The sequence below is a fragment of the Marmota marmota genome, unplaced genomic scaffold, assembly GCF_001458135.2.
Source record: "Marmota marmota marmota unplaced genomic scaffold, marMar, whole genome shotgun sequence".
In the NCBI taxonomy this organism is placed as follows: domain Eukaryota; kingdom Metazoa; phylum Chordata; class Mammalia; order Rodentia; family Sciuridae; genus Marmota; species Marmota marmota.
Window position 1 is genome coordinate 42817336 of NW_025999977.1, and position 14187 is coordinate 42831522.

Genomic DNA, 14187 nt, shown 5'->3' on the forward strand with positions numbered 1-14187 from the left:
TTTATGTATTCACAGTGTTGGAAGTTAAAAAAAAGTTAAAAGTGCAAACATCATGGTGCATGCCCTGATGATGGTTGCATTACATCATAGCACATGTTGTCGTGGTGGAAGCATATGAGACAGGAAGTCAGAATCTGAGACTGGGTACCAATTAAGGTCTCACATGAACTATGTAAGGGTATGTCTTCTGAAGGTATGTCTCTGGTGACCAAAGGACAACCTTTTGTTACCCTATCTCAAAGATCCCACTACCCATAGTACCACACTAAGGAACAAACTCCCAACACGGACCCTGGGGGATAAACCACACTCAAACCATAGCATTGCTCAAAGTTAAAAGAGAAATTAGATTACATTTACTTGGGATAATACAATCAAAATAATGTAGTAGTATAGGATTTTATATGGCTAAATATTTATTTTTAAATATTTATTTTTTAGTTATAGTGTGGAGACAATATCTTTATTTTATTTTTATGTGGTGCTGAGGCTCAAACCCAGTGCCTCACTTCATGATAGCGAGTGCTTCACCTCTGAGCCACAACCCCAGCCCTAAATATTTCTTTTAAGGTAGTTTTATTAAAGATAAAATTTAGTTATAAAGTTATGATCAGGAATTGATTTTTTTGAACAAAAGGGAAAGTAATTTCTTATATCATATAAACTGATGGGTATATCCTCAAAATTGGAGAATGAATCTTAAGTATTATAATATTGACCTTATTTTGGTTTTAAATTGTATAGGACATATAAATTTACTTTTATAGCTGATTAATATGAAATGTTAATTATATTAAGAGTTTTTTTCCATATTGAGATAGTTTGAGCACTTTGGACAAATAGAGTATCTTATTTACCTATGAATAACTATTTTTGGACAGTTGAAAACAGGAAAAGTAGTTTAAAATATGCAATTATGACAAGCGCAGTGGAGCACACCTATAATCCTTGTGGCTTGAGAGATTGAGGTGGGAGGATAGAGAGTTCAAAGCCAGCCTCTGCATAAGTGAGGTACTAAGCAACTCAGTGAGACCCTGTCTCTAAACAAAATACAAAATAGGGCTAGGGATGTGGCTCAGTGGTTGAGTACCCACCAGCAAACTCAATCACTTGTTATTTTTAGGTTATGCAAAAAGAGAGAAAGATGAAAGTGCTTCAAAAATATCAGCTCAACTTATTTTGGCATTAAAAATGTGAAACCTTTAATGCTGTTAACTTTGATTTTTATAAATTCAGGTGTTTGCCTATGAACTTCAGAGCAGAAGACTTAGCTAGTGGTATTCTCCGAGAACGAGTGAAAGTGGGTGCAAGCTTGGCTGATGTTGACCCAATGAACATTGATAAATCAGTAAGTCCTGTAAATGTAAAAAAAGTTTTTCCTTATTTCTAAAGCAACATATGATATAAATAGAAACTTTTTAATATATGGCCACTATTAATGTTTTCATATGTTGTTAAACCTAAGAACCCTAGTTCTTAGGTTTCTGTTATTTAATCTCTACTTTAATTTTTCTATTTTTACTTAAGGTTTTTCCTCTCATAATAATATATTCATTGTGAAACAGTTTTAAGTACCATTACAGAATAAAGAAGCAGGGATAGAGATCTACCATAATCCAATAGTCAGAGGCAATCACTATTTACATTTTGATAAAATTTCCTTTAAGCATTTTTTTCTCTACACATTTTTCTTTAAAAAGTATTTCAGCTACTTAAACTATCATGGGTTAGAGGAACAATCTTTGTTGCTTCTTATGATTGATTGGTGTTACTCTGTTTAATTATTGTCTCATATCTCATTCGTAGAAAACTTTCTAACTGGAGAAATTAAGTGTTAGAGAATATGATTTGTCAGACAGTTTTAGAGAACCATTGTAATAACCAAGATTTTTCTCTTCCTACCTGTAAGCCAGTTTGCCCTGTAAGCCAGTAAGCCATACCTGCCGAGAAGCATGAGATATATGATATTTTGAAAGGGGTTTCTATTAGAATATAAATATAACTTCTGTTGTAGATACTCAGTGTTTAGGATGGGCACTAATCTTGCTCCCGAGTTAGTAGATTAAAGAGTGGAATTTGCCTGATGTAAAATGTGAACTTGAATTTCATTATTGATTTTATTTTTGTGCACTTATTTGTATGTACTGATGTTCGAAATCTGCTGAAGGCATGCATTTCTGAATCATAAAACTATTTTATAAATTTCAAAAATTCTCTGAGATTATTTTGTTAAAATTTTCCTTTTTCTTTCCCTAAGGTACGATTTGATAGCATAGGTGGATTGAGTCAGCATATTCATGCACTAAAGGAGATGGTAGTATTCCCACTTTTATATCCAGAAATTTTTGAAAAATTTAAAATTCAGCCTCCCAGGTATGTTAGATATTTTTTACTGTTACTACTGTTAATTTATCAAATTTTAAGCAATTAGTAAATGATTATTAATGTAAATATTTCTTGTGTATTTACTTGACATATTCTAGCAGTGACAATTAGGAATGAAATTTTATTATTTTGGGGCTCAAAAGCTATGGAAGTAAGTGTGCTCTTGGAATTTCCATTTTAGGATTTAGGAGTCAGGCACAAGATAAGATTTTTTATGTGGTCCCTGAATATACAACTGGGGTGCCCAAATGGATTTTTCTGAATTTGGCTTCCTATGAGCATCGAATTTGATGCTATGTGTTGTTAGTCTTGGAAGTATAATTTCATTAAAGTGTTTCTTTGACTTGATGATGGGTAAGCTTGATAATTTATTTTTTATGATCAGATTGTGTCTGATCATGAGATGGTTAGCTAAAGTAATTCTAATAGCTAAACTATTAGAAAAGGCAATGAGAAATTATGTTAAATGAGCTTGGGTAGAATAAAATAATTCTGAAGATATACATTTAGATTGCTAGATTTAAACTGATAAATGTTTTCATAGAGGAAGTACTTTTTATTTAGATTTCATTCTAACTTATTTTCTATGTTTTTAAGGATATGTATTAATAATCACCTTCTATTTAAATGGATTAAAAATTGGCCTTTAATTTTATAATGACTTTTAAAAATCAAAATAGCAATTATTTGTCTTTTATGTGACTTAACTTAAATTTAAAAAATTATATTACTTTTTTAAAAAGCTATTAAAGTGTATCCTTGGGAGAAACTTAAACAAAACAGTGTTGTGAGCAGAAAATATGCTATGAAATTTCCCACCACTGAGATAATGGTATCCCGATTCCTTAGAGATGAACACTTTGGTATATTTTTTATAGATTTCTTTTATGCATATGTTGTTTATATTTTACCTATATTATACAGCATAAACATTAAAAATATAAATGATATTATTCATTGATACTCATGTGTAACTTTTTGATTTTCACTCTACAACATATTCCAGACAACTTCCCATATCAATTCTGTTTTTTTTTCAGTTTTTAAAATTTTTTTATCTTAACATTTTTTTATTTTGTTATATATGACATCAGAATGCATTACAATTCATATTACACATATAGCGTACAATTTTTCTTTTTTTTATATTTATTTTTTAGTTTTAGGTGGTCACAATATCTTTATTTTATTTTTATGTGGTGCTGAGGATCAAACCCAGTGCCTCATGCATACTAGGCGAGTACTCTACCACTGAGCCACAACCCCAGCCCCTAGAGGACAATCATTCATTTCTGGTTGTATACAAAGTATATTCATACCATTCATGTCTTCATACATGTACTTAGGTTAATGATATCCACCTCATTCCACCATCTTTTTTGACCCTTCCTTTCCCTCCCACCTCTGTGCTATTCTTTTTGACCCCTTACTAATTTTTTAATTTTATAGATGGAATAGCAAATTTAACTTTCCCTTATTTATTAAATAGCATTTTTTTTTCAAATTTTTACTATTAGAAAACCATGCTTTGTTGAACACTATTAAAGCTATCTTCATTCTCCTACTTTTTTTTCTTTAAAGAGACATGGTCTCCTTGTGTTGCCCAGACTGGCATCAAACTCCTGGGCTCAAGAGATCCTCCTGCTCCAACTTCCCCAATACCAGAGTCTAAGGTCTTTGGTACAACTTTCCAAATACAGGGACTATATTTCTGTATAATGTATTCTAAGATGTGAAGTTCCTGGATCATGGGGAAATACATTTAAAATTTTGCATTATCTTGCCAAGTTACCCTGTGTTTCAACCTTTTGTTACCTACCAAAGTTTGGTACTTTAAAGACTCAACAAAGTGAAACTTGTTTGTATACTGGAAAAAATTTTGTCAATGCTTAATAATTATAATATACATTAATATAAAATTACATGGGGGAAGAAATGTCCTTTTAAATTGGTTGTTAGTAGTGATAAGATTAATTTACTTTTTTTCTTTTTTAAAAATTCTTTATTTCTCTAGGGGCTGTCTGTTTTATGGCCCTCCTGGCACAGGTAAAACCTTGGTTGCCAGAGCATTAGCTAATGAATGCAGTCAAGGAGACAAAAAAGTGGCTTTTTTTATGCGAAAAGGAGCGGATTGTTTGAGCAAGTGGGTTGGTGAGTCTGAAAGGCAACTTAGGCTTCTTTTTGATCAGGTAAGAGAAATCACATAAATGGAAAATTTTTTTTTAGACCATTAGTATAATTTGCCTGCAATTACAGTTTCTGAGGAGGCATATTTTCTGATCATTATCTGTAATTTAGGGTCAATAATCTGAAATTGTATGCCTTAGAAGTACATTATTTCCTCATTATCTATGGGGGATTGGGTCCAGGACCCTCCAAGGATATAAAAATTTGCAGATATTCAACTTCCACATATAAATTAATGTAGTATTTGCATATAGCCTTTGTGCATCCTTCTATAGGCCTTATTTTGGTGGGGGGTACTCATTATGGGGATTGAACCCTTTACCTCCAAGCTACATCTCCAGTCCTTTTTACGTTTTAATTTGAGAGGGTCTAATAAGTTGCTGAGGATGGCCTCAAACTTGCATTCCTCCTGCCTCAGTCTTGCTAATCACAGAATTATAGACATGGGCCATAGTGCCTAGCTATACTCCTACATATCTGAAATCATCATTAGGTTATTTATAGTACCTAATACAATGTAAATGATGTATAAATCGTAGTTATATTGTATTGTTTAGGGAATAATGACAGTAAAAGAATGTATATGTTAAGTACAGGTGCAGTTTTTTTCTTCAACATTTTAAAACACACACACATAAGTTATTATATACATAATACACAAATAAAGTTATTATATATATATATATATATNATAGCCAGGTGTGGTGGATCAAACCTATTATCTCAGGTACAGGTAGGCTAAGGCAGGAGAATTACAAGTTTGAGGCTAGCCTGGGCAACTTACAGAGACCCTATCAAAAAATAAAATAAGGAAAGGGCTGGTGATATGCTCAGTGGTAGAGCATTTCCTAGTATATCCTGGGCTCAATTCCCACTATTGCACAAAAAAAACAACAACAAAAAGAAAAGAATTGACTTAGGAGTACAGGCATATTATCCAATGAACTCATTTAAAAATTTTTGAGCTTTTTCATCATTTTGTGCTGGTGATTTGAGTATAACTTATTTTCATTCAAGACTATGGCCCTAAATCTTGTAGCTTTTTATATCTAAATTACTTTATTTATATTTTATAGTTTTCTTGGTAAGTAGGGCTAGATGAAATGTTTGCTTTTTAAAAAAAATATTGCTGATAGTTATGATTTTTTAATGATAGGAAAATATGTGGAAGCTAATTAAGATATAGTTATATTAATAAAAGATGTTAGGGCTGAGGTGGGGGGTGCAGCTCAGTGGTAGAGCTCCTGCTTAGCATAGATGACAACCGGGGTTCCATCTCCAGTTGTATTAAAAAAAAAAAATCAGTTAAAATTCATGTTACATGGTAAAAGGAATGTGTTTAGTGTACTGTTTTTTTTTATGTTATAAGAACACATTTTCATTTGTACATTTAAATAGGTATGGAAGAATAAGCAAACTGAAAACAGTAGTTGCTTATTCTTAGGACCTTACTTTGTGGTTGGGTGGTAAAGAGGTTTCCTTTATACCACATACTCTTTCGTAGAATATGCTGCATTTTGTACCATTTACTTATAGTACTTTTAAGAAAATACAACAATTAAATTTAAATATGAGAATAATATAATAAACAACATATATGTGTTTTTTTTTAACTAGGCATACTTGATGAGACCTTCTATAATATTTTTTGATGAAATAGATGGATTAGCTCCAGTTCGCTCTAGTAGACAAGATCAGATTCACAGGTATTTTCTTCCTAATATGACTATCTTGACTTCTTTTTATTCATTGATGTAGTATTTAAAATAGCCTTATTCGCATTTGGTTGAGTACTATGAAGCTTACAAAGAATTTTAAAGTGTATTCTGTTTTTTTGAGGAATACTTCTTTTACTTAGCACAGGTGTCAGCAAACCATACTCTATGGGTCACATTCAACTGTCTGCCTGTTTTTGTAAATGATGTTATATTCGAACACAGTCATATTCCTTCCTATTCATTGTCTATGGTTGCTCTGTGGTATAAGAGCAAAGTTATGGGTAGTTGTGACTGAGAGACTGTATGACTTGAGAAACTTAAAAATTTTACTGTCTGATCCTTTTTAGAAAAAGTTGCCTAATTCTGAATTTGCATATGTTTTGAAATTTATCCATGCTATGTACACTAATATTTTGTCCCTTTTAATTTCTCAGTAATATTCTTTGGTGTATATATGTACGTATACTTCAATTTATGTATCTGCCACCTGATGGAGATTTGGATCGTTTTTATTTTTGATAATGACAACATGAATATTCCTATATATGTTTTAGTGTGAACTCATCTTTTCCTTTCTGTTGGGTAAATACCCAAGAGGAATGAATGTGTCCTATGGTAAATATGTTTAATTTATAAGGTAACAGTATACCGTTTTTAAAAAATGGTTGTACTATTTTATGTTCCCATAATGTGTAAGAATTTCAGTAGCTTCTCATGCTTGGCAGCAGTTTTTATTATTACTCTCTAACTTTAGCCATTCTAGTGGGTGCATCTAGGAGTGGATCCAGTTACATTTATCTGATGACTAATAATGAGCATTTTTGTTTGTGCTTATTGCTCCTATTGCAAGAGTATATTCTAAAAACAAGAGAAAAAAGTGCCAAGTCTCATTTAAGGGGACCTTTATCAGACCAGTCTGATAAAGGGTTTCTCAACAGAAACATTATAAGTCAGGAGGGAGGGAATGGGATAATATATTGTACATCCTGGGGCGGGGGGGGAGAGAATAAAAAAAAAAGAATCCTAACCAAGAATACTTTATATAGTAAAGTTATTCTTTAGAAATCAAGGAGAAATAAAGACCTTCTAAGACTGAAAAAAGTGAATTTACCACCATCAGACCAGTTTTCCAAAGAATGTTTAAGGGAGCTGAATATCCAGAAGTGAAAGAAAGGTAACTGCCATCATGAAAACACACAGAAATATAAAACACACTAGTAGAGCATGAACAATCAATCTTTATCAACACAGTAAACTACTAAACCACAAAGATGAATAGCAAGAGAAGAACAAAGGATATCCAAAATATAAGAACATTTAACAAAATTACAGGAGTCTTTTACCTAACAATAATAACCTAACATGCAAACAGACTAGATGCCCCAATTAAAATTTATGGACTGGTGGAATAATATAAATAAAGAAGACCCAAGATACTTTGCCTAGAAGAAACTCATTTCATCAGTGGAGAGAGACAGAGACTGAGAGAGAAAGGATGGAAAAAATAATCCATTTGAATAGAAATTAAATGGAAGCAGGCAGGAGTAGTTATACTTATATCAAGACAAAATAAACTTTTAAGACAAAATAAAAAAGAAATAGGCACTATATAATGATCAAGGGATCTATTCAACAAGGAGATATGATTACGAGTGTATGTGCACCTAGCACTGGAGCACCCAGTTTTATAAAACAAACAATGTTAAATCAAGAGGGAGGGACAGGCTCCAGTGCAATAACAACGAATAATTTCATCACCCCACTTTCATCACTAGACAGATCTCCCAGACAAAAAAAGCAAAAAACATCAGTTAACTCTGTTGTAGACAAAATGGGCCTGACATGTACAGCACTTTTCATCCAACAGCTGCAGAATACACATTCTTTTCATCAGCCCGTGGAACATTCCCTAGAATAGACCATATGTTAAGCCACAATGGAATTTTAAAGAACTTTAAAAAAATTGAAATCATATTATTTATCTCTTTTGATCACAATGGAATAAAATTAGAAATTAACAAAAGAAATTACATAATACATGGAGACCGAATAATACAATTTTGAATAAACAATGCCTCACTGAGATAAAAAAGGAAATTAAAAAACTTCCCAGGGTCTGGATGTGGAGCTTAGTGGTATAGTGTTTGCCTAGCATGTGGAAGGCCCCAGCACTGCAAGAAAAAGAAAAAATAACTTTTCTCAAATGTGTTATAAATGGACACACAGCATACTAAAACCAATTGGCTACACCGAAAGCAGTACCAACAAGGATGTTTATAGCAGTAAATGCCTCCATAGAAAAAATAGATAGATTTCAGATGAACAACCTCATGGTGCTTCTGTAGGAACTAGAGAAGCAACAACAAACCAAACCCTTAATTAGTAGAAGAAAAGGTAAAAAAGATCGAAGTAAAAATACATGCAAAATGTTAAAAAATATATAAAAGATCAATGAAAGGAGAGATGGTTTGTTTATTTTATTGGTAAGAGATAGTTTTTGAAAAGATAAAACCAACAAACCTTTAGCTAGACTAACCAAGAAAGAGACTCAACTAAATACAATTAGAGATGAGAACAGAGACATTACCATCACTACCACAGAAATACAAAGCATTGCCAGTCACAATGGCATATGCCTGTAATTCCAACTTTTCAGGAAGTTGAAGCAGGAGGATTATATGTTCAAGGCCAACCTTGGCAATTTAGGGAGACCCTGTCTCAAAAAATAAAAAGGATTGGGGATGTAGCACAGTGGGAGAGTTCCCTGAGATCAATCTCATATACTGCAAGGGAGAAAAAAAAAAATTACAACAAAGAGAAACCCAGGACTGATGGCTTCACTGCTGAATGTTACCAAACTTATAAAGAACTAATGCCAATTTTTCTCAAACTGTTCAAAAAAATTGAAAGTGAGGGAACCCTTTCAAAATCATTCTGTAAGGCCAGCATTAGTTAGAAACCAAAACCAAAGATACAATAACAACAACAACAAAAAACTGCAGATCAGTGTCCTTATTGATTATATGCAAAAAATTTCAACAGAATACTAGCAAATCAAATCCAATAGCATATCAAAAATATTATTCACTATGACTAAGTGTGATTCATCCCAGGAATTCCAGGATGATTCAATATATGCAAATCTGTAAACAGAGTTTATCATATCAACAGAATTAAGGACAAAAATCATGATCATTTCAATAGACGCAGAAAGAACACTTCATAAAATTTTATGATTAAAGCTTTTATGATTAAAGTATGATTAAAGCTCTGAACCAATTAGGTAGAGAAGGCTCATACTATACATAGTAGAGATTACATATGACAAATCCATAGCCAACTTCACACTGAATGAGGAGAGGTTTAATGTTTCCTCTATGATCTCGAAAAAGATAAGGATGTCTACTCTCACCTTATTTAACAGAGTACTGGAAGTTTTAGCCAGAGGTATTAAAAGAACTAAAGGCATACAAATAGGAAGGGAAGAAGTTATGTCACTGTTTGCAGATTATATGATTCTCTATATGGAACAAACTAAAAAATCTATCAAAAACTATTAGAACTGATAAATGAATTCAGTAAAGTTGCATGATACAACTTTAGCAACTTAGCAGCCTCAGCAACTTAGCGAGACACTCACTGTCTCTTAAGTAAAAATACCAAAAAAATGGGCTGGAGATGTGGCTCAGTGGTTAAGTGCCCTTGGGTTCAATCCCTGATACACATACACACAAAAGAAGAAAGAAAAGTAGATTTACAATATGATTCAGCTATCCTACTGGGTACACATCCAAAGCAATAAAGTCAGTATATCAGAGATACTTGCACAACCATGTGTATTGAAACACTAGTCATAGTAGCTAAGAGATGGAATCATCCTAGGTGCCCATTGATATAAGAATTGAAAAAAAGAATGTGATACATGTACACAATGGAGTATTATTCAGCCATAAAGAATACTGTGAATGGATATTTATGAATGTAATGCATTCAACTGTTGTCATATATGGAAAAAAAAACAAACAAACCCACAAACAGTCCTGGGCTGGGGTTGTAGATCAGTGGTAGGGCGCTCGCCTCCCATGTATGAGGCACTGGGTTTCATCTTCAGCACCACATAAAAGTAAATAAATAAAAAAGATATTGTGTGCATCTACAGCTAAAAAACAACAACAACAAAAAAGAATACAGACCTGTTATTTGCAGTAAAATGTATGGAACTGAAGGACATATGTTAAATGAAATAAGCCAGATGCAAAAAGACAGATACTGTATGTTCTCTTTCTGTGCGAAAACTTTACAAAAAAGTTCAACCTGGAAGTAGGGCAGTGATTACTAGATATTACTAGATAAAGTTCAACATCTTTATTTTATTTTTATTTGTATAGACAAAGCTATACAAGTTATGTGCCAATGGGGAGTGTGAGAAAAGGGAGGTTGGACTTGATTAGTGCACATTGTGTGCATCTATGAAAATATCACACTGAACTCCATTAATATGTACAATTAATGTTTTTTAAAAACCCTACAATAAACATTCTTAGTTTTGAAACCTGAAAACTTTTAGTTTGGGGACTATGACAAGCATGATTGCTGTGAACACTTCTGATCATCATAGATTCCAGTCATTGTAAATCTGGTAAGACAAAGCTATACAAGTTATGTGTGTTAGAGAGGCAAAAGTGATACTGTTAACTTTATTGATGATAGCATTAGTGTGTGGAAATTCCAAAGCAACTGATAGATAATTATTAGCAAGTTAGTTCAATCAATATAAATATGAATTTTATATTTCTCTATCAATAATTGTGCAGATATGATATTGCTATTTACAATGTCATTTTAAAAAGAAATTACTAGGAATGAATCAGAAAAATTCCCATGTCACATTTATGCAGAAAATAATAAAGCTTTATTGACAAAACATTAAAGAAAGATTTAAGTGAACAGAAGTGTACATTAATCAGTGGATTCAGTACAATTATTTTAAATCATATTTAAAAAAATATTTGACAAGATGATTCTGAAATTTATGTGAAAATGCAAAAGATTAAGAATAGTGATAGGCTGGGCCTAGCGTGTGTGAGGCACTGGGTTCAATCCCCAGCACCACATAAAAACAAACAAATAAAATAAAGGTATTGTGTCCATCTACAACTAAAAAAAAAAGAAAAGAATAGTGAAAAGTCTTATGGAAGAACAAGTTGCCTACCAAAGCCTCTTATAGTTAAGATAGTTTCATATTGATGGAGAACTAGACAAATAGACTAATACAACAGAACCTAGAACTGTAACTAAATGCATACGTATATGGGGTACGGGTGGTTGATTTTTCTAGGGACAATACAAATGTGGGAAAGGAGCCTTTTCTATAATGCTGGGAAAATTGTATATAGATTTTTGAAACATAGCTAGACCTGTTTGAAGAAACAACCTGCCTTCATACCATAAAAAACAGTTAATTCCATTTGGGGTTTAGTTCTATATTTAAAAGGCAAAATAACACTTTCAGATAATGTAGGAGAGAAGGTTGGGCACAGGCAAGTAGGCCTCGAATGGCATGTTAAACAGTTTGGGCTTTATTTTCAACATAATAGGGGTTAGTTAAGGATTCTGATTGCTCACATTTTTTTTTTTTTTAAACAACTTTTGGTAGAATTTAAGCTAGATTGTAATTCTGTTTGTAGTCATGTTTGAGACTATAAATTGAAAACTGCTGATAAAGTACAAATTGTACTTGAAATACCTATTTTTTTTATTTTATTATTTTTTAATTTTTTTTAGTTTTCGGTGGACACAACATCTTTATTTTATTTTTATGTGGTGCTGAGGATCAAACCCAGCACCCCGTGCATGCCAGGCGAGCGCGCTACTGCTTAAGCCATATCCCCAGCCCTGAAATACCTATTTGTGATTGGAAGATACCAAAGAAAATTTCAAGGTTAAATATGAACTTTATGATGCTCCTCCCCTTTTTATTTCTTGACACCTAGGTCAGAAATTTTCAGTTTTTCAGTTAGAAAAATACGAATCACAAATCTTTTTTAAATACAAACACTGAGTATCTTGCATTTTGGTTTTGTTTATACATTTTTGAAACACAGCTAGAATAGTGTTTTTGGGAAGTTTGGGAAAGGAGTCACCTGTGGCCCTAAATTAAAAAAAAGGTTTTTTTAATACTATCCGGCTTTTGATGGTTGGGCATGAAGGTACACTCCTGTAATCCCAGTGACTTGGGAGGCTGAGGCAGGAGGATTCAAAGTTCAAGGCCACTCTCAGCAATTTAGCAAGACTGTCTTAAAATTAAAAACAACAGAGGGCTGAAGATGTGATGGAGAGGCGAGCGCCTCTGAGTTCAATCCCCTGTACAGAAATAAAGAGAGGAAGAGAAAGAGGCTCTTGCTGTGTTGTCCAGGATGTCCTGCAACTCCTGGGCTCAAGCCTTCCCCTGCCACAGCCTCCTTGAGTAGCTGGGACTGCAGGTACATGACATTGTACTTAAAACAAAAATAAAAAATCAAAGATGGCTTTGTTGAGATACATAGCTGTGTATTCATAACTGTGTATTCACTTATTTTAATTCATCGACTTTCATTATATCTACAGAGTTCTCTAACCATCACACAATCAATTTTTTAAAAAATTTTTTTTTGAGAGAGAGAATTTTTTTTTAAATATATATATATATATATATATATATATATATATATTTTTTTTTTTTTAGTTTTCGGCGTACACAACATCTTTGTTTTTTGTATGTGGTGCTGAGGATTGAACCCGGGCCGCATGCATGCCAGGCGAGCGCGCTACCGCTTGAGCCACATTCCCAGCCCTCATACAATTAATTTTATTGCCTTGGAAACTTGATACCCTTTAGCCATCACTCCCAGTCTTTCAATCATGCTCTGAAGCTCTAAGAAACCATATGTACTTTCTGTTACAGGGTTTGCCTGCTTTGGATAGTTCATGTAAATCGAACTTTACATTATGTGGCCTTTTATTTCTGTTTTTTCAGTTAGCTTAGTATTTTCAAGGTTCATCCATGTTACATCGTCTGTTGCGTTTTTCTTCTTCTTTTTTAAAAATTAGTACTGGGGGATTGAACCTAAGGCCTCATCCATGCCAGGAAAGCACTGTATCACTGAACTATATTTCCACCCCATTTTATTTTTTTGAGTTAAGATTTCCCTAAGTTGCCAGCTGGCCTCAAACTTGAGATTCTCCTGGAATTTATAGGTGTGTGCCACCATACTTGGCTTCATTTTCATTGAGTATTATTTTATAATTTTATAATAACTTTTTGAGTATTATTATTCCACTTTTTGCATGTATTTTATTTATTAGTCGATAGACATTTAGCTGTTATTCACTTTTTGGCTAGTATGAATATGCTGATATGAACATTCATGTATAAATTTTTGGGGGGCATTTCTGGATCATATGGTAACTGTTTAATGGTGAGGTGGACTGCCAGACACTTTTCCAAGAGGCACACCACTTTTCCTTTTCATCACGTGTTTGAGTGTTCTTCTTTCTCGACAGCCTTACCAACACTTGCTGCATCTGACTTTAATAAGTCATCCTAGTGGAGTCAAAGAGCACCTTATTTGGTTTGATTTGCATATGCCTAGTATAATGATGTATCCTTTGTATATCATCTTTGGAGAAATGTTATTTCAATCTTTTGCCTGTTTTTAGGTTTGATTATTTGTCTTTTTATTGTTCAGTTGTAACAGATATTTCCAAATCTAGATCTTTATTAAATATATTGTTTGCCAATAGTTTCTTCTTTGTGTTTTTTGTCTTTTAACTTTCTGGATCACATCCTTTGAAGCAGAAAAGTGTTTAAATTTTTTGCTTTTTATCATCTATTTATTTATTTATGGTCTTGGAAATT

At 32.9% G+C, this 14187-nt stretch overlaps 1 protein-coding gene across 4 annotated transcripts in view; it reads left to right on the forward strand.

The window, feature by feature from the left end:
• Atad2b (ATPase family AAA domain containing 2B) overlaps positions 1-14187 on the forward strand; it is a 126778-nt gene that overhangs the window by 35604 nt on the left and 76987 nt on the right. For all 4 annotated transcript variants that reach the window (XR_007348167.1, XM_048804754.1, XM_048804752.1 and 1 more), the window contains 4 exons: positions 1237-1348; positions 2258-2373; positions 4400-4574; positions 6190-6278. Coding sequence is in view for 3 of the 4 variants with exons in the window: in XM_048804754.1 (XP_048660711.1) it covers positions 1237-1348; positions 2258-2373; positions 4400-4574; positions 6190-6278 (492 nt within the window). In the remaining variant the exon portion in view is untranslated. The remainder of the gene's footprint in view (positions 1-1236; positions 1349-2257; positions 2374-4399; positions 4575-6189; positions 6279-14187) is intronic.